The 23,951-nt window shown below is 47.7% G+C and overlaps 1 protein-coding gene across 4 annotated transcripts in view; it reads right to left on the reverse strand.

The window, feature by feature from the left end:
* The window catches only part of MXI1 (MAX interactor 1, dimerization protein), an 81,829-nt gene that overhangs the window by 57,047 nt on the left and 831 nt on the right, over window positions 1-23,951 (reverse strand). The window contains exons 1-2 of one of the 4 annotated variants that reach the window (XM_017944536.2): window positions 22,840-23,245; window positions 4,106-4,238 (exon numbers count right to left, since the gene is read on the reverse strand). In XM_017944536.2, coding sequence (XP_017800025.1) covers window positions 4,106-4,203 — 98 coding nt within the window. In that variant the 5' untranslated portion in view covers window positions 4,204-4,238; window positions 22,840-23,245. Of the gene's footprint in view, window positions 1-4,105; window positions 4,239-4,575; window positions 4,629-5,986; window positions 6,270-22,839; window positions 23,246-23,951 lie in introns of those variants that run through there. The other 3 variants (XM_017944534.3, XM_017944535.3, XM_009215332.3) reach the window with 3 other exon arrangements.

The following is a 23,951-nucleotide window of genomic DNA, read 5'->3' on the forward strand; positions in this document are numbered from 1 at the left end:
TTATGATCGAGCTGAAGGAAAAGTGTTGTTCAACAGAGATAACAAAGGGGGAGGAAAAATGATTTCCGGCAGGGAACAGAAAGTATGCAAAGATCTTGAGGTAGAAGAAAACATGTATCCAAAGAAGGTTGGCCAATATAATTCATAAGAACTGGCCGGGCACGGTGGCTCACGCCTGTAATCCCAGCACTTTGGGAGGCCGAGGCGGGAGGATCATGAGGTCAGGAGATTGAGACCATCCTGGCTAACACAGTGAAACCCTGTCTCTACTAACAATACAAAAAATTAGCCAGGCGTGGTGGCGGACACCTTTGTCCAAGCTACACGGGAGGCTGAGGCAGGAGAATGGCGTGAACCCGGGAGTCAGAGCTTGCAGTGAGCCGAGATCACACCACTGCACTCCAGCCTAGGTGACAGAGCAAGACAAAAAAAAAAAGAACTGTGGTTGCAAGAACACCAGGTAATAAGTTACTGCAGTCGTCCAGGTAAGAGATGATGGTAGCTGAGATTAGGAGGACAGTAATGAAGATAACAGGAAAGAAGGCCGATTGAAGAGATATTTAGGAAGAAATCAGTGTTACACTGCAGCCATGACTTATTTAGTAGAGTTTTAAGGATGACAGACCTTGAGATTTTTTCACCTGTGATACCAAATAGTAAATAAGCTAGAATCTGAGCTTATCTGATACTCCCCAAAGAGCCAGATAGCTATTGCAGCCACATTCTCTAACAGCAGTAACATCTTAGCAATGTTGATTTTTGGAAGTGTGCCAGAAGGCTGTGACCAAGACCACAGTAAAATCAAGCATTTATTTTAAAAATAATTATATATTATAGGTCCCACTTCCAACTATCAGAACCATCCCAAATGATAAAATTACTGGTATTTGCAAGGAACATATCTGTAATATCACATTATATCATTTATTTTCTCTCCTTTGTACTTCTGTGAAAATAAGATTTTAAGGCATGGGGGAAAGGGGAATAGGAATTTATAGTATTCGGAGTTAACTTTCAGCATAAATTTATAAAGTAACTTTTTAATTTTTTATTTTTTGGGATGGAGTCTCACTCTGTGGCCCAGGCTGGAGTGCAATGGCGCAATCTCGGCTCACTGAAAGCTCCACCTCCTAAATTCCAGGAATTATCCTGCCTCAGCCTCCCAAGTAGCAGAGATTACAGGCACACGCTACTATGCCCGGCTAATTTTTGTATTTTTAGTAGAGACAGGGTTTCATCATGTTGGCCAGGCTGGTCTCAAACTCCTGACCTCAGGTGATCCACCTACCTCAGCCTCCCAAAGTGCTGGAATTACAGGCGTGAGCCACTGCACCTGGCCTAAAGTAACATTTTTGTCAGGCATATCATATAATACCTGAGAATATCAGGGGTAAAAGAGTCAATCACCATTATATCTTAAAGATGCTATGATGTCAAAGAAACAAATGTCATTTTATAACATACATCAATGTTCACGATGTATAGTAATAAAAGCTACTTCCACACTAGTAGTTTTTTGATCAGGTAAGAATAAGATACATATACTTATGAACTCTATTCCTTTCCTTGTTTCAGATGATAAACACATGGAAATTTCTGTAAGTCTTCTTTCTGCTTTATGTAACCAGCATAATAAAATCTCTATTAAAATCCAACAGTAAACTTAAAATTAAGAAGAAGCCTACAGAGTCCTCTTTGAAATGGATCAACACTATTGTCCAAATACCCCAGTATTGGAACTTCTACCTCAGCTCTCCTTAATTCCACGAAGCAGGCATTTTAAATAAGAGGCTAAGGAGAAATAATTTCTAGTGTTTCATTTTAACATACTAGTTCTCTCTCATAGGCCCCAGCCCAAACCCCACACATTTGTGGATCTTTTGATAATACATTCTAAAATCTATTTATTTCTCTCTCTCTCTTTCTTGCTACTTATATTCCCATATAAAAGTACCTTCTTTTGTTTTAGGTGGTCTAACGTTCACATATTCTCCTTTGGGCACTATCAGAACACTATGGCATGCTTGCAGTTTTACAAATTTTCCGACATGCTATGCTAAAACACAGTAATTAGCACTGTGTTCCCACACATAATATTAGAATCCTAACAGAAACGCTAGCATGAAAGAGAAACATCACTTAGCCCAAACCCCAAGCTGAGCAAAGTGTAAGTCAACAGATGACTAAGAGTTTCTTATTAATGACAGGTAACATAATTGATAAAAACCTAGGAATGTGCATCTTATTTATGCCTCTACAATCCTTGAGTTCCTAAAAATGTCACATCTGCAATGATGGGAGACATATTAAATTACTAATATAGTAACCAATCTCTAAAACTGTCAATAAATCAGAGTCACAGAAGTTCAGGATAATGAGGGACCTTGGTGAGAATCTAATACATCTCATTTTACAGATGAATATAGTAAGGGATGGGAAATGTACTGAAATTATATACGTAATTTCTAGAAAATAGGAAAGGCTTAAATACTTGCAGCATGACAGAACTCAGGTTTGGTTTCCTATGTGTACTCTTACTATGTCTCCAAGTTGAAAAAAAGAGGTTTTTTAATCTATGTGGATTGAAACATACATAAATTCCTGAATAGGTCTTAATTCTTGATAGCTTAAACACTGAAACTGTAAGGGCAAGCAAATGTACATTTTTTTAAATGCTGTGTATCATACCACATATTTTCATCTCCACCATACTACAACAAAATCTCTAGATCCACACATAACACATATAGTACATCAAGCTTATGGTTAATTATTTTTATAACCTAAGAAATTAAAAACTATATAGTAGTCTTAATGAAAAGTAGCTTAAAAAGGGAACATGCAGCTCTACGGAGAAGTCAAAGGAGAAAAGTGAATCCTAGTTTTTCCTCGGAGATGTCTGAAATACAGAGTGGGATGATCCAACCTCATGAGTTCCAACTGTTATCTATAGAAGCCTCAGGCTTTCTGCATCAAGAGCCCCATTCTGTCCCAATCTGCTGTTCCAAATGACTAACCAACCACCTGACTGAAGCTCCCCAAAGCCTTCAGGGAAATTTGGTTACCCAGGGATTGCTGTGTCCTCCCCAAAATGAATGTTTATTATATTCTCTAGACAAAGCTCTGGGAAACAGAAATAAAGGTCTCATTTAATTCCCCTTATCAATGGAAAAGGCAGCCATCTGTTAATCTTCTGTTAAGAAAGGCCTTTTGAAAACTTCTTATGAGATGAATCCTAGGAATTTACTGGCTCCCCAGAATAAAAACACTGAAGAGACAGCCAGATACTACTCAGAGTTTTCAAAAACGGAAGTCAACTACATCTTAGTACATCTATTTTTTTCTCTTTTCGAGACAAAATTTCACTATGTCATCCAGGTCGGTCTTGAACTCCTAAGCTCAAGCAATCCTCCCACCTCAGCCTCCCAAAGTGCTGGAATTACAGGTGAGAGCCACTAGGCCCGTCCTTTCCAAGTACATCTAGACAAGTATATTCTAAAAGATCTATTCTGCTTGAAAGATAAGCAGATTTTTTTTTCATTTTTGCTTTTAGAGCCCACCAACCAATCCGATCTTATTTAAAGAGGCAAAACTTTCACAGCACGGTCTTCCCTTTCCTCCTTAAACAAATAACCATACCTGCTCACTACCAATTCTACCTAAATATTTTTATTCCTTTAACAAAGCCCTTGATTCTGCTTTATATTCTACCAGACCTATTTCTGATTTTTTTTTTAACCTTCTTGGACTGTCCTAAACTTGACCAGAATATTAAAAGCCACCCCGCAATTACTTTTAGCAGGTGGCTGCATGCATGGACACATGCTGCCAAGTTTCTCAAGTTTCTCAACTTACTGTCCTCTCAGTCATAGCCATCTTAATAATCCCAGCAAGAACTTCTTTGGTTGTCTTTCCAGATTCTATTCCTTCCCTTCCATGCAAAACCAGGTTATGATTTCTAGACTTTATTAAAGGGCCAAATCCCCACTCCAGGGTAGTTAGTAGTAAAGGAACCCATCAAGTGCTGCTCCTCCAGACTTGGGATTACAGGAGAAATGTGCTCCTTCCCTCCAGTTCCCTCTTCTAAGCGTTCCCAGCTTGCTACCTGTTGGCAGTGCTGGTGTTGCTGCTCCCGCTGCTGTGTTTCTGTGCCCGGCTCAACCTCCGTGGGGGCTTTGAATGCTGCAGTCGGGGGCTTGGCATGGACGGGAATGAAGAGGCGTAGCCATGTTCACACTCTGAAGAGAGCAAGAAAAAAAGGTATAGTAAGAAGAATATAGTACCCAAATCCATCAAACCACAAATCCAAGGTCTTTGCAGTAACAGGTTTTTGAAAGCAAGAAAAAAGGTACAATGTTTCCACTCTTTTTGGTTAGAAGATTAATGTCCCTCGCTTGGACATCAATCCTGTGACACCCCATCAGCTGGAAGGTGTTTTGATACCTCCTCTAAACCAAATAATTTATCCCCCCTTTCCAAAATCCTTCTCTCCCCAAAATTTTTTTTTGAGATTTCAGATGCTTTAGAACAACATTTTTTTGACCAGTTACCATTCGCCTCATTGATTTTACTTGCCTCAAAAATTCCCCTTTACTTTCAACTCTCTCTGTTTTAAAGAGTCTCTTTTAAGCCCAATATTTTCGTGTACTTCGAACAAGTCTTACAGAGACATTTTCTCTCTTGACACAACAATCTCCGAGTTCCTGCTCTTCCTGCCCCATCTCCACAGTCCCTTGGGCTGCCACCGCCAAAGGGGCCCTAGCTCATCACCCTGCAGGTATTCAGAGGCCCCTTCCGCACGCTGCCAGTCCTCTGCCCACTCTCCACCGGCTTTCCCCCGCTCGGTGTTCTCCTGGCCTTGTCTCTTCCCCAGACACCCCCAGCATCCGCGTTCCTCCTTCTTCATAACTCCCAGCACCCTCTCCCACTCCAGGCCCCGCTGGTTTCTCCATGGTCACCCTCTCTCCAGTCCCGGACCGTCCTCTCTCCAACTCCCCTCCGCCGGTCTCCTTCCCGCTCCCCGCACACCCACAGCCCCACCCTCCGGGCGCACCCTCGCACCTCCCCCCGCACCTGCACGACCTCTCACACACGCCTCCACTCACGATCTCAGCACACACACTTCCCCACGCGCACCTCACGCGCGCGAGCTTCCCACGCACGCGCGCCCCTCCCACACGCGCACGCCCTTCCCGCACACGCCCCTTCCCCCGCACCATCCCTCCCACGCGCGCACCCTCACGCGCGACCCTCCCTGCACACGCCCCTCCTCGCACACGCGCGAGTCCCTCTCCTCAGATGCCCCTCCCCTCACATGTGCGCACCCCTGCCCTCACACAGACGCATGGCTCTCCCCTCACACGCGTGTTCCCTCCCCTCACACGCCCCTCCCCACACGCGTACGCCCCTCCCCTCACACCCGCGCACCCCTCCCCTCACATGCGCGCGCCCCTCGCCTCACATGCTCGCCCCCCCATGCACGCACCCCTCCCCTCACACATGCGCACGCCCCTCCCCTCACACCCGCGCGCCCCTCCCCTCACGCGCGCTTCCCTCACACGTCCCTCCCCTCACACGCGCGCACCCCTCGCTCACACGCGCGCTCCCCTACCCGCAGACGCCCTTATTGCCTTTTCCTTTATAGATTGGTTTCTTCAGGAAATTTCCTTTATAGTTAGTTGTTTTTCCTTTTACAGACCTCGATTGCTCTTCCTTTAACCTTTTCCGATTGCCTCTTTACATTGTTCTTTCCCTTTTACAGATCTTCCTTTGCCTTTTCCTTTGACTTTTCCCGAGATTGTTCTCTTCCTTTGTTTCCCGCGATTGTCATGATTTTTGAGCCTCCATGCGATATTTACACGCACGCACACACCTCTCCTCACATACATGCGCGCACCTCACACGCGTGCCCTCCCTCACCGGCCGCACCGCACTCCCCATAAAGATTAGTAGCGCTCGGGCTCACGCAGCGGCGCCCAGCCATTACCTCGCTCCCGGCGCTCCAAAAACTCGGCAGCCTCCAGCAGACGCTGCACGTTGATCATCCTTACCCGCTCCATGGGCACCGCGGGTGGCGATCGGCGCCTCTCTGCACTCCCTTCCCGGGCCGACAGGAGGCGCCGCAGGCGGCTACGGCGAGGCGCCGTCCCGGAACATGTGCGGCAGGCGGGCGGGCCAGCCCGGCCGCGGCTCGGCGCGCTCTCCGCTGCCTCAGCCGCGCCAGTCGCGCCCGCCGTGCCACCGGCAGCCCGCGCGTGGTTTGTTTACCTCTCCGCGCGAGCACGGGGGAGGGGCGGGAGCAGCGCCGCGGCCCGCCCCCTCCCGCCCCTGCCTCTGCCCCCTGGGAAATGTAGTCCCGCCCCCGCCCGCGGCTGCCGGGAATCGTAGTGCGCACGCCGTTTCAGGGCGCCTGCGTTCCGCACGATTCGCAAAGGTCGTCGGAAGGTGTAGTCCCGCTGGGTTTCCTTTCCTGTCTCTAGGGAAGCCTAAGAAGTTGTGGGACTTTGCTTCTGGGAGGGAAGGATTTTTTTTTCCCCCTCCAGACACGATGTGGAATGGGAAGGATTTGAGCAAGCTGGGAGTCTACTCCCGGGGAAACTTGTTTCTCAGCGATTCCCTGCGGTTGCCCAGGGGCTGAGACACGCTTTATTCCAAATATCATGTTGCAGTCCTTTATCTCCTACTTTCTCATGTAACGTATGTGCCTCAGTTTCCTCATCTGCAAAATGAGAAGAGTAACACACCTGCACCAACAGCGCACACAGAAACTGGAAAAGCCGAAATTGCTGTTCAAAAACGAGGGATGATTTCATCAGAGAGGGTTTCCATGAAACCCTTCTTCCACCTCAGCTTGCACACAGACAAGTAGTTATCTTACTTTTTAAAACTTTCTCCTCCCTCAGTCCCTCACTAATGCTTTTAGACGCCAAAAAATTCTCCCTGGTGCTGAACAGAGTTTGATTCAAATCCTGACTCTGCTACTTACACTGACAGTGTGAACTCTTCCAGTCTCATTTTCCTTATGTATAAAATGGATATGATCATATCCACGGCCTTGAGCGCGTGCCATGTGCCAGGCACTGTACTAGACTTAGTGTGCATAGTAAAAGAGAAACAGACGCAGACCTGCTCTCGAGGTTCATGTATTCAGTAGGGCTTTTTGCGAAGATTAAATGCAGTAATTCCAGCACTCAGTATATACTAGGCACTCAGTAAATCGAAGCGATGATGATGTTTTTCTCTTACGCTGTCCTCTGTAGCTAAAAGGGGAGTTAGCTAAAGAGAGCAGAGACCACATTAAAAGACTGCCACTGGCCGGGCACGATGGCTCACGCCTGTAATCCCAGGACTTTGGGAGGCTGAGGCGGGCGGATAACCTGAGGTCAGGAGTTCGAGACCAGCTTTGCCAACATGGTGAAACCCTGTCTCTACTAAAAATACAAAAATTAGCCTGGCATGGTGGCGGGTGCCTGTAATCCCAGCTACTTGGGAGGCTGAGGCAGGAGAATCGCTTGAACCTGGGAGGCGGAGGTTGCAGTGAGCCAAGATCACGCCACTGCACTCCAGCCTGGGCAACAGAGCAAGACTCAGTCTCAAAAGAAAAAAAAAAAAAGCCCCTGACTGCTCTCATGGCCACTCTCTTTCTAAGTCCTCCATCTAAAAAATTATCAAAGTCTAGACTAGGGTTTCTCAACTTTAGCATCATTGACATTTTGATCTGGGTAATTCCTCCTTGGAGCAGGAGCTCTGTTCCGTGCTTTGCAGGATGCTTAGGAGCATCCCTGGCCTCTACCCACTAGAGGCCAGTAGCACACCACTACCCCTCCGGTGTGACAACCAAAAACGTCTCCTGGGGCACAAAATCCCTCCCCTGTCCCCCAGTTGGGAACAAGGGATCTAGGGAGAGGAAGGACAAGAGGATCGTACTTGTTGAATGCTCTAGGAGCAAGCTGGGAACCATGCAAACATACCCATAACTGTTCTCCACCCCAATTATTTATTTATTTATTTTTTTTTTTTGAGACGGAGTCTCGCTCTGTCACCCAGGCTGGAGTGCAGTGGCACGATCTCGGTTCACTGCAAGCTCCGCCTCCCGGGTTCATGCCATTCTCCTACCTCAGTCTCCTGAGTAGCTGGGACTATAGGCACCCACCACCATGCCCAGCTAATTTTTTGTATTTTTAGTGGAGACGGGGTTTCACCGTGTTAGTCAGGATGGTCTCGATCTCCTGACCTCGTGATCTGCCTGCCTAGGCCTCCCAGAGTGCTGGGATTATAGGCGTGAGCCACTGCGCCGGGCCTCCACCCCAATCGTTTTAACCTGCTGGTTGACATCACATCCAAAATAACACGAAGCTCCTGGTGAGGGAAGAATTTCCCCCTCCCGTGGTCATTCCATTGGCTCCTGCAGAAAATACCATCTTGAGACGGAACTCTTACCCTCTTAAAAATGTTAACGGCTTCATGCTGCATTTTAACATACCTTTCCCTCATACCTTTTGTTTTCTTTTTCCTTTTTTCTAAAGTGAATAAAATCTCCAGTGAGGTCACAAGCTGCAAAATTCTGCCAGTCCTTTTAAATATTACACTTGGCACCACATTTAAAACCAAATAGATATTCCATCAAATCCAAGAAGACCCAAAATGAGAGGTATTCACAAGCCACAGAATAACTTTTTTTTTTTTTTTTTGTAAAGGCTTTGAAAAAGGGACTGTTTTTTTAGCTGTTGACTAGGTCGTTTCAGATCTGAGCTTTCCCATTGGGTGTTGGTAACAACTACCCTCCACCCTTAACAAGGGCCATGTTGGGTAGGGGTGGGAGTGGATTATTTTACAGAAAATATCATTCATTTAGAACATCTGTTAGTTGAGGGTAGAATTTTTTTTTTTTTTTTTTTTTGAGACAGAGTCTCACTCTATCACCCGGACTGGAGTGCAGTGGTGCGATCTCGGCTCATTGCAACCTCTACCTCCCGGGTTTAAGCGATTCTCCTGACACAGCCTCCCAAGTAGCTGGGATTACAGGCACCTGCCGCTACGCCCAGCTAATTTTTTGTATTTTCGTAGAGACAGGGTTTCACCATGTTGGCCATGCTGGTCTCGAACTCCTGACCTCGTGATCTGCCCGCCTCAGCCTCCCAAAGTGCTGGGATTACAGACGTGAGTCACTGCGCCTGGTCAGGACAAATACAACTCTACTTTTCCTAATAGGAGGTAAACTTGTGTGACAAGCAATCAAGAAAAGTAGTACAAACTGAAAATATACATGAATTCAAGATGGCTTTAATTCCAGAGGTCACAGAGCCATAGCTGGTTAGGAAGAGATGGCTAGATGCAAGAGGCCTGGGGCCTATGCATGGCCTTCCACAGTTGACCTCCAGGTGAACTAACCTAGAGCCCTTCTTCTAGAGCCATGGCCAAGAGGGAGATGAGGACATGGAAAGTAGAGCGAGACTCACCAAAAGGCCACCTGCATTGAAGAAGAGGAGAGATGATGATCATGGTGGGCAGTATTAAGGGCTGGTTCATGTACAGAAATCTCCAGCCTTTTCCAAAAGCAACTGAGGTACCACTTCCTTCTCCCTGCTCTGGCTGCCTCCTGGAGTCCTTCCTAGGATATCAGCTATAAGGGCCTCTCCAGCACAAAGCTTAGGGCTCTATCCACAGGAAAGTAATGCTACCCACAAACCATCCCTCAGCAACAGTCTCAACCCAGAGGAACCCAGAGGCAGCCATGGCCTTTCTTTTGCTCCAATGAACTAGTTTCCACTACAAATGCAGATGGGGAAACAGGAAAAGCAAGGCTTCCGAAGTCTACTGATATAAGAACCTGGAATCCTACCCATAGTCTCTGTTCTGCCCTCTCCCTAAAGTATGTATCTCTCTCAAGGGAGTCATTTGAAAATGGAAAAAGTCCCCCAGAATCCCCCAGGCCTATAACGATCACAGCCACAGATGGGGACAATCTGCCTTCTGAAGGAAGCAGGCAAAGCCCTCAATTCTTAAGGGTCCTTTCTCAGCACAGTTTACTTAGTGACAATTTCCAAGTGATTTATTGCAGATTCATAAACAATGGAGGCTGATGTGTTGTATCTTTTCTTTAGGGAGGAGAGATGGGGAGAGAGGAAGGGGCCATGAGGTTAAGTTACAAGTCCAAAGTCACTGTGTTGATGACACCTTGCACTTTGGAAAACTTCCCTGAAACTGCAAAGTGTTTACTGAATAGGGCACTGTTTTCTGCAACTATCTTTAAGGATGGGCGTTTTCAAATACTCAACATTGGGGATAGGGGAGGTGAACTACAAGCTCTTAAGTGAGAACCGTAACAGTTACACATTTTTCCATCCCCCACTCCAAAATGACTACCGCAGCCTCCTCCCCTCCTCTTCCCCCGGAGCCCAGAAACGTGAAGAACAGCAGAAAACCTTTCCCTCGCCCGGTGAGTCAGCCTTGCCTAAGTTCATGCGTAAGCTCTCCTCAAGTCAGCGGCAGCTCAGAGCTGCGGGTCTCTGTGCAGCCGAGATAAATTTGGGCCTAGAAGGGATGACGTAATGCTAAACCCGAGAGGTAGCTGCCGCCTCCCAGGGCTCCGATCGCCAGGGCTGCCGGCTGACATCTCAACCACACGGAAACGTACCAAGCGACTCAGGTGCTGCCCGAGCTGGGGAGAAAGGGAAAGGACTTGGGGTGGGTGGAACGCCAGGGGGAGGCAGTGTTTATCTGAGACGGCTGAATCTGGAAGTTTGTTGTTTTTTAACTCCAGTTTTACTGGTGAGATCAGACCACTGGCAAAGGCTCAAACAGCTGCACTTGACTTCCATCCTGACCCATCTCTTCCCTCTTAGAAAAGGGCTTCTTACATTTTATTAAATGGCCCTTATTACAGCAGCCTATTTCAGTGATTATAATGGATGTGTTAATCTCTCAAATGTCCTTTTCCTTCTTTTTTGCATGAACTTGGATCCAAGAAGACGTCTGCATTGCAGGACTCAATTAACATGCACATCTAAGTGGCTTGCTTACTCTGGAGCACCCCACTTGGGGTGACACCAGGGTGCTACTGATAAGGTATTTGGGAGGAGTTTGCTAGGGCCATGCCAAGTGAATATTTCCCCAAATAACATTTCAAGGTTTATGTCATAGAAGTTTGTGTTATTAAGTTTGTTTCTCAATACAGTCCCCATTTTTCAGTTGAGAAAGTTCAGGCTCAGAGAGGTATGGTAACTGGCAGAAGGCCAACAGCTGTCTATCAAACTGATGGAATAAGGGTTAGAACTCAAGCTTTTTAAACCTGTGGGGCCCAATCCTTTAAATATCAAGATCAAGTTACATTGCCAAAGGATCCGAGTGCTGTTTTTTTCTGTTCGTGGTTCATTCTTCCCCAAGGAAATGTTGCCATCAGAGTGAACTCCTTCACTCCTGGTGATGACCGCAAGCCTTGGGCCCAACCTCACCCTTCCACTATAATTAAAAGACCACCACAGGAAACAATCTTTGCTGTGTCAAAGTAGTTTTCTTCATTAGAAATGCCTCCCAAATACTTTTCAACATTTATTAGTGTAATCACATTTATTCTTTAATTTGTGCCTGTAATCATTTATGCTGGTAGATTTTGTGACTTTCAGCAATATCTGGCAAATAACCTGGTCAGCCATGGTGTGTGATTCTTTTGAAGCACTGTTCAGTTCCAAGAGTTGATATTTTTGTTTAGGATTTCTGCATCTATATTTGAAAGCAAAAGTAAACTGTATTTTTTCTTGTGTTTACTAGATGTTGGTATTGCAATAGTCTGTTCTTTCAAAGTTAGATATAACTTGTTCTTAAAGCCTTAAAAAATAAAAAAGACTGCCAGAGGCCTTCTCCTGCTGCTAAGAGGATGCCCCACATTCTTGCCAAAGCCCTGGGTAACCTTCCCTCCCCTGCCAGGAGCTGGCCTTGAGTTGCCCTGCCCCCACCCCTTGGCATCACCACCCTTCTCCAGGCAGCAGAAACTTGTGGAGGTCACGCTTAGGTCCAGCCAGGCCCTGAACACCAAACCACACAACCAGCTCCTGCCACCTTGTATCTGAGTTCTCTCAGTCTCAGATGCAGCACTTATAATAAAAATAACATTCTCTTGCCTGTCCAAGGTGTAGCTGATCTCACCAGCTCTTCCAGCAACAGTGGTTTGATTTGAGGAAGCTGGGATTGTCCCTAGATCCTAGAACAACACGCAACCATTTGCCTACTAGCTGCCACATAACTAGGGCTGCCATGCACGTTGCTGCTCCTCTAGTCAGTTCATTTAATCCTCAGCACGCCTCTGAGATTCCTGTTTTACAAATAAGACCCAGAAAGGTTAGGTGATTTGCCCAAGGTCACAAAGGCTATGAAAAGATTTGAACCTGAATTTTCTGACTCTTGGACCCTACAGCATACATCATGTTATGTTCAATCGCATAAGGTCAGACGAAATTGGTTAAAGCAATGGTCTCAACCAAGGGCAATCCCATCACACTAAGAGGTGTTAGAAACATTGTAGGAGTGTCTTTTTTATTGTCACAACGACTAGGGAGTTTCCAGTGGCATTTAGTGGGTGGGAACCAAGGATGTTAAATCCTGCCATATTCCAGACAAATCTGTACAAGAACTGTCACACCAACAGCTCCTGTGTTGAGAAACACTAGGTCAGAAAGATAAAGGCAGAAAACTCATCATTTATTCAATAAATATTCCTTAAGCATCTGTTATGTGCCAGGCACTAAGCTAGATGCCAAAGATAAAATAATGAACAAAACTACTTATGGTCCCTGTCCTCTATGTGCTTATATTCTAGCCCTCCAGACTGACAATAAGCAAGTAGAGTAAGTGTAAATTGTGATGAGTAGAATACAGGATAAATGATAAAAGTGGGGTAAGGTTTAGGTGGGTGGGTGAGGAGTTCTGGGATGATCACAAAGACTGTTTAGGACATCTTCTCAAACTTTAAGGAGCACACAAATCACCTGGGTATTGTGGCAAATGCAGATCCTGCTGCAGCAGATCTGGAGTCTCATTTCTGACAAGCTCCCAGCAGGTACCAAGGCTCTCCATCCTCCAATCACACTCACTCTGAACGGCAATGATGAAGGCCATGGCAAGGAGTTCGGATTTTATTTTAAGTGAGGCAGGAAAGAAACTATTGAAGGGCTTTTAAAAAGTAAGTAACAGGAACCCAGTTACATTTTGGGTTTTTTTGCTTTTGTTTTTGTTTTCTGAGACAGAGTCTCACTCTGTCGCCCAGGCTGGAGTGCAGTGGCACGACCTTGACTCACTGCAACCTCCGCCTCTCGGGTTCAAGCAATTCTCCTGCCTCAGCCTCCCGAGTACCTGGGATTACAGGCACCCACCACCATGCCCGGCTAATTTTTGTACTTTTTAGTAGAGATGGGGTTTCACCATGTTGGCCAGACTGGTCTCGAACTCCTGACCTCAGGTGATCCACCCACTTCGGCCTCCCAAAGTGCTGGGATTACAGGCATGAGCCACCATGCCCGGCCAAACCCAGTTATATTTAAGATCCCTCTTATCTCCTAGCTCTGGATCAGCAAGAGGAAGAGGTTGGCCTATGTCATTGTCTGACCGGAACCAGCTGACCCACACTGTCACAGTGGCAGCGAGGACCTAATGTTCATCTCTGCAGCTCACACTTGCCTCTCTCCTCTGGCTTCCCTGGCAGAAGCCCTTGGCTCCATGTATGGGCCAGCCCAGTTGCCCTACAAGCTCAGGCGCCTCCAGAAGCCTAATACAGCCTGAGAGGGTGTGGATTCACACCCTGACACCCTCGTATGCAGAACCACAGGAGACCTACTGGTTGGGTGAGTTCCCCAGGGGGTGCTGGGCAAGGTACTACTGCACGTGCAAGCAGTGACACCCTAAACCATCTCCGTCTAGAGAAAGGAGCCATTTGGCTCCACTGTCAACACCCAAAGGGCCCTAGAGGTTCTGACAGCCTGCTCTCTACCCTAGCAAGAGTGGGGAGAAAAGGAAGTCGCTCCAGGGAGGCATCCCCAAAGAGACCCTCAGCCTAAGTTAAAACATTCCACATTCCAAATCTTTTTTTTTTTTTTTTTTTTTTTTGATGGAGTCTTGCTCTGTCACCCAGGCTAGAGTGCAGTGGCGTGATCTCGGCTCACTGCAAGCTCCGCCTCCCGGGTTCACACCATTCTCCTGCCTCAGCCTCCTGAGTAGCTGGGATTACAGGCGCCCACCACCACGCCTGGCTAACTTTTGTATTTTTAGTAGAGACGGGATTTCACCGTGTTAGCCAGGATGGTCTTGATCTCCTGACCTTGTGATCCACCCACCTCAGCCTCCCAAAGTGCTGGGATTACAGGCGTGAACCACCGCGCCCGGCCTCCAGATTCCAATTCTTGCCTCTTGCACATTTCTTACTCCCCAGGGCTTTTCCCAGAGCCCTAAGGTCTCTCTAGGAAGAAAGAAAACCCTGAGGTTTTAGTCTCTACTCCACTATTTATTAGCCTGTGGCCTTAGGAAAGTTAGCCTTGCTAAAGCTAAGGCTTTCCTCATCTACAACATGAGGGTTATTACAGCACCTGCATATTGGATGTTTGTGAGAATTTAATATAAAGCGTGTAGCATTGTGCTGGCCCATAGTAAATGCTCAATAACAGGAGGCCATTATCACCATTCCTTTGGAAAACAGAGAAGGCACTGCGCTTGTCAGCAGCTCTCTTGGGAAAGGTTATCACACTCCCAGAAGACAGACAAAAATTGTTGACTGATTTCTATGTCTGTCATTTGAACTAGAATATAGACATGGAACTGGAGATCATACATGCTTCACTTTGGAAGCACCAAGCACAGAGCTTGGCTCTCTGGCAGGTTTTAGAAATTATTTGTTGAACATAGCTCAGTTTTACAACTGGTAGAAAAAATTGAAGGTTGTATGCAAGGCACGCACAGTCTTGGGAGCCAAGAAATACGGCAGGACGGTCAGGCTGTAGTGGAGGTAAGAGGGAAATAACACACGGGCACCATAAGGTAGTTCTGGGCCCCTGTAGAAATAAACACAAAGTCCACACCAGCTTTCACTTGCCCAGAGCAACCCTGGGCATGCCCTCCACTTCAATACAATAGCCTTCCTACTCCCAAATCATCTTTATTCAAGTATCCTTGCTAATGGCAATAAAGACACAGAAAAAGAAATTTCAAATAGTAGGTAATCCAAATCCCCTTTTATTGGCTTTAGTTTGAATTTCTCAATCTCCCTCTCCCTCAGGACCGTGTGTTTATCTTTCTAATTTTGCTGTGTCTACATTTCCTTACAGACACGGGAGTTGGATATTAGAGGTCTGTGGCCAAGAGCATATTGTACAGGAGAGTGGACTTGGGAGGAATGCTGGTGTGGACAATCCTCCAAGTGCAGAAGGCCCCTATCTGTAAAGAACTGAGAGTGGAATGTATTTATTTACAATGTTGCTTACAGTTTCCTAAGCTCAGGCAGTAAAAGAAAAAAAAAATAGATCTGTAGACATGACAAGGACAAACACAAAAACACAAAGGATTGTAGGCCGGGCACGGTAGCTCCCGCCTGTAATTCCAGCACTTTTGGAGGCCGAGGTTGGCGGACTGCTTCAGCCCAGGAGTTCGAGACCAGCCTAGGCAACATAGCAAAATCTTGTATTTACAGAAAGTAAAAAAATCAGTGGGGCAAGGTGGCACACTCCTATAGTCCCACCTACTCGGGAGGCTGAGGCAGGGAGGATTGCTTGAGCCCAGGAAGTAGAGGTTGTAATGAGCTGAGACTGTACCACTGTACTCCAGCCTGGGTAAAGAGCAAGACCCTGTCTCCAAAAATATGTATATATTTTAAACATAGATAGAAGAGACAGGGAGGGAAGGAACTACTCCTTTAGGAAGCCCAGGCTAAATTTTTATTCAGTCTATAACGATGGCTAGAACCAAAGACAGAAAACCTCAAGTCAAATGCCATCCTGCATTGTTGGGGTTCACTTTAAGACAAGCGAAATTCTAAAACCTGGCAGTAGAATCGTACACTCCATGAGGACAGGAACTCTACCTCTAAAACCTGGCACTACAATAATACACTCCATGAGGGCAGGGACTCTACCTCCAAGACCTAGCCCAGTGCTCCCATTAAGCAAGTATGTACTCTTTATGTTTTAATTAATAAATGAATGAATAAACACAAATTTAGGGAGAATGGCTCACAACGTAATTCCACATCTTACTAAAATAGTTGCCACAAGGGCTTTTCAAGAGGTTTCTCTAAATTTTTTTTGAAAAAGAATTCTGTTTACATATATTTCCTAGAGTGTATTGCTCAAAGCAAGGGTCACCTGAACTTTCAAAACATTTCATAAGCAAGGGGCCCAGCACACATTCTGCCAAGATGAGGAAGCAAAGAAGGAGCCTCCTGCTCAGCATGATGGTGGCAAATGCCCATTATTTTTGACCACAAAGATCAAGTCAGCTGTTGACAGCTTTAACACCTCTAGCCAGGCCACTCGGATACAATGACATCAGAGACAATTGCTTCCTTTAAGTTAGAAGAGCCAGAGAGCAGGTGTCTATCCCTGGGGAATTGAAGCCTCTCCCATTCCCTTCCGTCCTCCCTTCCTCTCTTTTTTTCTCTCTCCCCACTGTGAGTCTAGAGCTCCACTCTTGACCTCCAGCAGGATCCCCCGAGACTTGAATTCCTCCTCCTCAGTCAAGGCTTGAGATAGCCATCTGGACACTGCCACCACCTTCTAGCTCCTCCCTCCTCCCACCCCCCAAATGTAAAAGACAGTATTTTTCTAAGTATGGCAAATTGAAATTAGCTTCATTTTGAAAGACTATTGAGAATGTTGCAACGACCTTTGCAATAACCGGACACACCCTGGGATCAGTAAACCAGGTTTGAAAATTGCTGACTTTACGAGCACTGGACCTGTGAAACAAATGCCCAGGTTGGGACTCTACCTGGAACTGATTCTCATATCAGGTGGGAGGGAACACAGCCCAGAAAGACCTCGTTCTGCCTCTGCTGTGTCATCTTGGGCAAGCCAGTGTCCCTCTCTGGGTCTAAGACTCCATGACTGTACAGATGATGGATGCTCTGTGACCTCTGGGGCTCCTTCTGGACCTGATGCTCTGTGGTACTACCTGCCTCCTTTAAAAACAAAACCTGGACCCAGAGCGGTGGCTCACGCCTGTAATCCTAGCACTTTGGGAGGCCAAGACGGGCAGAACACAAGGTCAGGAGTTCGAGACCAGCCTAGCCAGCATGGTGAAAACCCATCTCTACTAAAAATACAAAAATTAGCCAGGCATGGTGGCACCCACCTGTAGACCCAGCTACTTGGGAGGCTGAGGCAGGAGAATGGCATGAACCCAGGAGAAGAATGGTTTAGGAGGCCAGATTACCATAAAGCTCCCGCATTTCTGCCTGCTGAAAACTGCTTGCCTCATTCTGCAGGAAAACTCCCATTTCTTGCTGGGTTGTTATTTTTTTCTTTCTTTTTCTTTCTCTCCTTTAAAAAAAAAAAACAAAAACTCAAAAGCCACAAAACCACAATTCATCTCCCCAAAACAGGACATTTGGAAGCCAGAGCTGTCGGGGGTTAGGTGTGTCAGGCTTGACATACTGGTGGTATCTAAGTGAAGACCAAGCCAAGGCAAGCATGTGCTTCTCCTCCAGAAACCCAGTTTAAATCAATATTTATCCAACTGTATTTATAGAAAGTAGTGGTGGTAGGGAGGAGGGGGTGGGGTAGGGAGGCAGGGGGATCTAAAACAGAATAAGCCACAATGACTGATGCAAATCTTTGTGGCCAATTCGCTTCTGCAGGGCTTGGTTTTTTTTTTTCAAAAGGCAAAAGACCCAGCTTTTGATGAACCTGCTGTTGGCCCCAGTACCATAGCAACAGCCCAAGTCCTCTAATATGCCCAGAGGACAGACTTGGGAAAGGCAGTAGGAGGGGGGTGGTGTTTCCTAGGAGCCCTAAACTTGAGTTAAGGCCAGGAGAGTTGAACAACTCTGAAAGACCAAAAAAAAAAAAAAACTCTCTGGTTGGCTATTCTGTCTCCAGCCTCACTTCTAAACCTTTTCTAAGCAAGGTGTGTACAAGAAGACCTTGGACAATAAACAAGGTGTTTCAAATACCAGCTCTGCTTCAGGTTCCTGGGTGACCTTGAGTAAGTCACTTCACCTCTCTGGACTTCATTCCTTGGCTGTAAAATGAGTACATGTGTATATGGTTAAGAGCACAGGCTCTGGAATTAGAGGCCTAAGTTCAAAACTCAGCTCTGTCACTTACTAGCTATATGTCCTTTGGGCAAATTACCTGGCATCCCCGCTCCTGAGTTCCCTCCTCCGTAAAAGGGGGTAATAAAATTGCATCCATCAGAAGGTTAGCATGAAGATCGAGGGAGATAATGAATGCATAGCCTCATACTTGCAATATAGTCAGTGTTCAATAAATGGTAGCCATTATTGATATTATGCCATACAATTAGTTGCTGCTGCTGCATGCCGGCACCCTCTTCATTTTCTTCAGTTTCACCTCTAGACTTTTGCCCAGGCATCCCCAGATGAATCCCCATTTCTGGATGTGTCCGTGGGAAAGTGTTTTGATCAGAGACGAGAGATGGATGAGCAGCTACTGTTTTGCCTTGGTAGCTAATGGAGCCTTCTTTTTGCTCCCAAACCAGGAATGGCTCAATTCAGCTTCTCTAACTTCCAAGGCCTTGTCCCCTTTCCCTGGATCCCCTTTTCCAGGGCATGCAGTCCTTGGGAGCTCTGTGACTCTGAAAGCCATAACAATATCCTCAAAAAAGCCTTCTTCTGGTATTTACCAGTTAGCAGAGATCATATTTAAAACTGGAAAAAATAAGTTAAATCTGGGGAACATAATTTGGGATGCAGGGAAATAGGGCCTGATGTAAGAATGCTCTTCACATAACTCCACTAAAGACAAATACCCTACTCCACTCCCACCATATTTCAACCTACAGAGTTTTCAGAAAGAACCATCTGCACATAGTAGACGTTCAATGTACATTTGAAAAATGTATGAATTCATCATAAGATTGTTGCCATGCAAAAATGCGACCAGCTTGAACATTAGTTGCCGTCAAAGCCCTCAATTTCAGCAGAAGTCACTCTAGTCTCCTACTTTCTTATTTGTTCTCAGGGTCACAGCTGTTCACAGGATGCAGTCTCAGCTCTTCAGGTCTCAACTATCATCTTCTTACAGGGATTGGTCTCATCACCCAAGGGAGTTGGAGATCAGTATTTCTGACTCTTCTCCAAATCTTCAGAAAGGCTGTCATGTGTTCCCTGGCCTCCAAACCTGATCCTTGTGCCATAGCTAGTAAATGACAAATCTAACCAATCAAAAAATTTATGTTAAGGATCTACTACTGTATGCCCAGTGGTGTGCTATATGCAATGGGTAACTACACTGAATACTGTAAGTGATCTTTTCTCTTAAGTTACTAATAATGTCCTTGTAAAGATAAAGCTAACACACAGGAAGCAAGTAGAGAAGTGCATGGTACTGATTATCAAAGCTCAGAGAAGGTGCTATTTATTGAGCACCTATTATATTTCAGGTACGTTAAATATTTAAGTGCAGTGCCTCATTTAGTTGTTTGACAATGATATGAGGGTCATACTATTGTTATCCCTATTTTGCAAAAAGGAAATGGAACCTCAGGCTAAGTAAGTTGTGTACAAAGTCACAAAGCCAGTAAGCAGTAGAGTAGCAAGCTGGGCCCTGCTCCATGTGACTGCAAAGGTTTCATTCTCTCAAGTACAATGACTTAAGAAATAGAGCCAAATGGGCTGAAATACCTAGGGGCAGCTTCCTGGAAGAGGTGGAAACTGCCCTAAGTCTTGAAGAGAAGGTAGGATACAGATATCCCTAGGGGAATAAGAGAATGAAGGCATTCTAGACAGTAGAAGAGTCTAAGTCGAGCACAGAGGTTCGACTGTGAAGCCTACTTGCTGGTGGATCTGCCGGACAGACACAGAGGTTTCAGGGCAAGGCAAAGGAGATTAAGTCAGGAAGGCAGGGTGGGGCCAAATGACACCATACAACAGCAGCTTCCCCTGCCAGGAGGAAGAGGCTGCTTCTTGGGCTCTCCATGCCCCTAGGAAAGCACCCCACCCTCAAACCCAGGTGATCCACTCCAAGGAGCCTTATGGTTTTCTACTCTCATCTGATCGTCCTTCCCTATCTTAAGTGTTGCCTCCAAAGCAACCTCCCCCAGACACTAGGAAGCCCATTTCTCTCCTCCAGACCTTACCTGCTCTCACAGCTTCTTTCACTTACCTGCCAGTCAGCTCTTATGCACATAACATCCCTTTATGGATCTCTTCTTCTCTTTTAAAAGTTTTAACCTTTTCCAAAATCTTTTTCTACTTATGAGTCAGTCCTTAATTCCCACCCTTCCACTGGACTCAAAATGCGTATAGGTGATGTCAGAGATTATTTACATATAATTTCTGAATTTATGGTAACAGGGTCACAGCCTTCTTGATTAATATTTCTGGAGGCCTTCAATTTGTGATCCGTAGAGATTCACATCAGTTGGAATTTTGGGAGAATGTACCTGCCTTTCCTAGAGAATCCCCCTGCCTTGCACACAGCAAACAGTCAACAACGGGTGACTTAATTTGAACCCCTCCTCCAAGAAAACTCAACCTCTCCACTAGAAATAATTCAGCAATGTGGCCACAACTTGGTGAACACTACCAGTACGGAAACCTCAACAAGGGAACGAAAAGCAGTTCTGGCTACGATGGAAAATAAGGCAAGCTCCTGCCAAGTAAGTACTTTGCAAACAGCAGTAAAAATGGAACGTATTAACTCGTGACCAGGGTCCACCGTGCATCTCAGAAAGGTCTCACCGAACCCGAAATGGAGAATCGGGGCCCGACACTCATCTCCGGAGAGAAAAGCGTCCCTTTAAGAAGAGACAGGACCAGCTGGCCTCACTACAGCTCCGGGAGATTTCCTGGCTTGCATCCTGGCTCCACCCCCGCAGCCTCCGGCCTCAGCAACGCGTGACGTCAGAAGAGGCTGGAGCTGCCGATTGGCTGAATGACGCAGCTAGGTCAAGTCCAGTCGGAGGAAAGAAGTTTGTCTCCATGTGAAAACCATGTGTCTCTAGCCGGGAGGGGGAGGAGGAGAAGGCGGAGAAACCGAGATCAAGTGATTATAGGGGAACTCGCTGAAATGAAGGCGGGGAGGTTGTGCACCTGAGTCGGCCAGCGATGCCCTTTTGCAGTAGTGACCTAAAAAAAAAAAAGTACACAACAAACTACCTCACCCCACCCCCAATAATAATAACTAAAAAGCTAGGGTCCTTGCTGCCTTCCAGAAACCAGGGACCCGGTAGATGCTGGAATCCTATCGGAACGCCCAGATCCCTCTCCCTCCCCCAACGACTGAATGATGTAAGCGTTTCGGAAAGCAGAGCTCTGGAGCAAAACAAGCCCCGCGCGCGCAGAGCGACCCGCAGTGCCCGAGCCGGGCGCACGCACGACCCGCCCCCCAACTCGCGTTATTGCTGTGCACACGCGGATTGCCGTGACGCGCGGGCATTGTGTGCAGCGAGCAGAAAACAACGACGAGCGCCGCCAGCGCGAAGAAGCGCCCCCCATAAAACGAGGCAGATGTAGGGCCCGCCGTTTTCCGTACCCAGAGACCTAGACCGGGCAGAAGGAGGGGAGGAGAGGGGGTGGGTGGGATAAAGTGGCCCCCGTGGGCCGCCTCTCTTTGCGAGGGGAACAACGGAGGGCCTGGCGGGTGGTCGCACGGAGTTTGCCAGAGGTCACCCCAGCCTGTCCGAGCTGTTGGAGACGGGCGAGGGCCTGGAGCAGGGTCTCTGCAGCCAAAGTGGGCACAGCGCAGCGCCCCGAGCTCTCGGGGAAATCTGGGGGCCGTTGGCATCACGTCATTTAGAGCCAAACAGCAGTGGCGAAAAGAGGCGAGAGAGCTAAAAATACTCCCTCCGGGAGCCGGCCGGAGGAGGGGGGCTGCGGGGCCGAGGGACTTATTACGCACACGAAGTTGACTTAGACTAGGGCGCTAAGGTTCCAAACCCCTCTCGGGGGCCGGCAGATTTGCAGGGCGGACGCTTCGGGAGATGGGCTGGGAGGAAGCCCCTCGGCTTCACCAGCCTCTGGAGCCCGGTTACGCCGCCACGGGCCCGCCCCGCGCGGGGCAGCCCGAGCCCAGCGCGCCTGGCTCTCTGCTTACGTGACTGGTGGCCACGCCGGAGCCCCGGCACGGGGTAAACAACGAGGTGGCGGCGGCCAGGGCGGCGGGGTGGGGCGGGGGGAGGTCTCCGATTGTCTGCGGAGCTGGTGCGAAGTGGGGGCGGGACGCTGAGGAAGCTCCGACCGCCTCCTCCATACACCTCGCTGGCGGGCGGGGGTGGGGGGCTGGGGTGGGGGGACAAGCCAGCTTCGCCACACACTGCCAAGGTGCCCTCATGGGGTGTACCCCTAGTTAGAGTCAAAGCCACGGGACAGACTCCAGAGAACTGGGAGCCGGGGATAGGGGTAGCTAAAGAAATCGCGCCCCTCCCCCCTGCAACAAAAGCAAACACACCAAACAAAACCACGTCTTCACCCAGCTCCCCACCAGCTCTGGCTTTTCAGAAACTACCCTCCAGACAAATGCACACATAGCTTCCCCCCCGCCCCCGCCCCCCCCCCCCCCCCCCCCCCAGCATTAATAATTGCGAAGCGATTCGGCTGCATAGCCTGCGATGCGCCTCTCTCGCAACCCAAGCACTCCGGGAAAACAGGCGAGAAGAGAAAGAAAAGAACGCACCACCGACCTCGCAACACAAATCCTTGTTTTGGCCTTACAGCGTCTGCATAATTGCGCTGCCAACACACGGTTACTTTAATCCTAAAAACCTGGGGTGTCGGTCAGCAATGGTGTTTTTGTGTCTGAGGGTTGTTGTGTTGGGTGGGGGGAAGGTTGCAAGATCTGACACGTTGCAATCGGGACCTTTCTTCTTTCTTTCTTTCTCTCTCTCTCTCTCTCACACACACACACTCGCACCTCACTGATCTTCCTACTTGTTCGGACACATTAAACATCCCGGTTTCCTCCTGTCTGTCGGTCTGTCTGCCTAGTTCCCTTCCTCCTTTTCACAGCTATTATTCTGAGGACCGTGCTGGATACGCTGCACACGCGTGCCCCCGTTAGGGCGCTGAGTCGACTGCCTGGGGAAAGCTGGGGGACCTGGCTGGTAGTGGCAAAAATGAAACAAATAAATACAAAAAAAGACGCCAGGCCACGGTGGGGTTCCCAGCACACCCCCACCCACGCACTATTCTCCACGTGAATCTGGGGGTGGGCGGGTTGGGGGGGGGGAGGTAGAAATCGACCAGGAAGGCGTTTGCCTTGCTTGCCCTGCGCGCTCACTCAGGAGCCGTCTCCCGGAAAATAAAGAAAAAGCACACAACAGCCCACACCTTGTTCCCCAACTATTGTTTCTCCAAGATCCCAAAGTTTCCTTCTAGCCGCGTCCCCACGGCCAAGTTTCCCGGGCTCAGGACGGCGTGTCCGGGGCGAGCTGCTGGCGTTGCTTGGCCCCGCCGGCCTCTTTCTTTGGGGGGGGCGGCGGTGGCACCCCAGGGCAACTGGGGGACTGTGTCCGTGGACGTGATGGCCTGAGCCCAGTCCTGCTGCGAGAGGGAAGGAAAAAGGCGAAGTAGGAGGGAGAGAGAGAGAGAGAGAGAGAGAGACAGAGCCGAGCCCACGCCGTGGAGAGCTGTTTGGTTGTTATTGTTGTAGTGTGTGTCTGTGTTTTCTTTCTGGAACCTCTGAGCTCTGCCTATGGTTTCCAACTTTCGGCTTCTAATCCCCACCCCACCCAGGAACGAGCGACAGAAAAACAACACTTGTCTGCCTGAGAAGGCTCCGGAAAAAAAAAAAAAA

The sequence above is a fragment of the Papio anubis genome, chromosome 11 (assembly GCF_008728515.1).
Source record: "Papio anubis isolate 15944 chromosome 11, Panubis1.0, whole genome shotgun sequence".
NCBI lineage: Eukaryota > Metazoa > Chordata > Mammalia > Primates > Cercopithecidae > Papio > Papio anubis.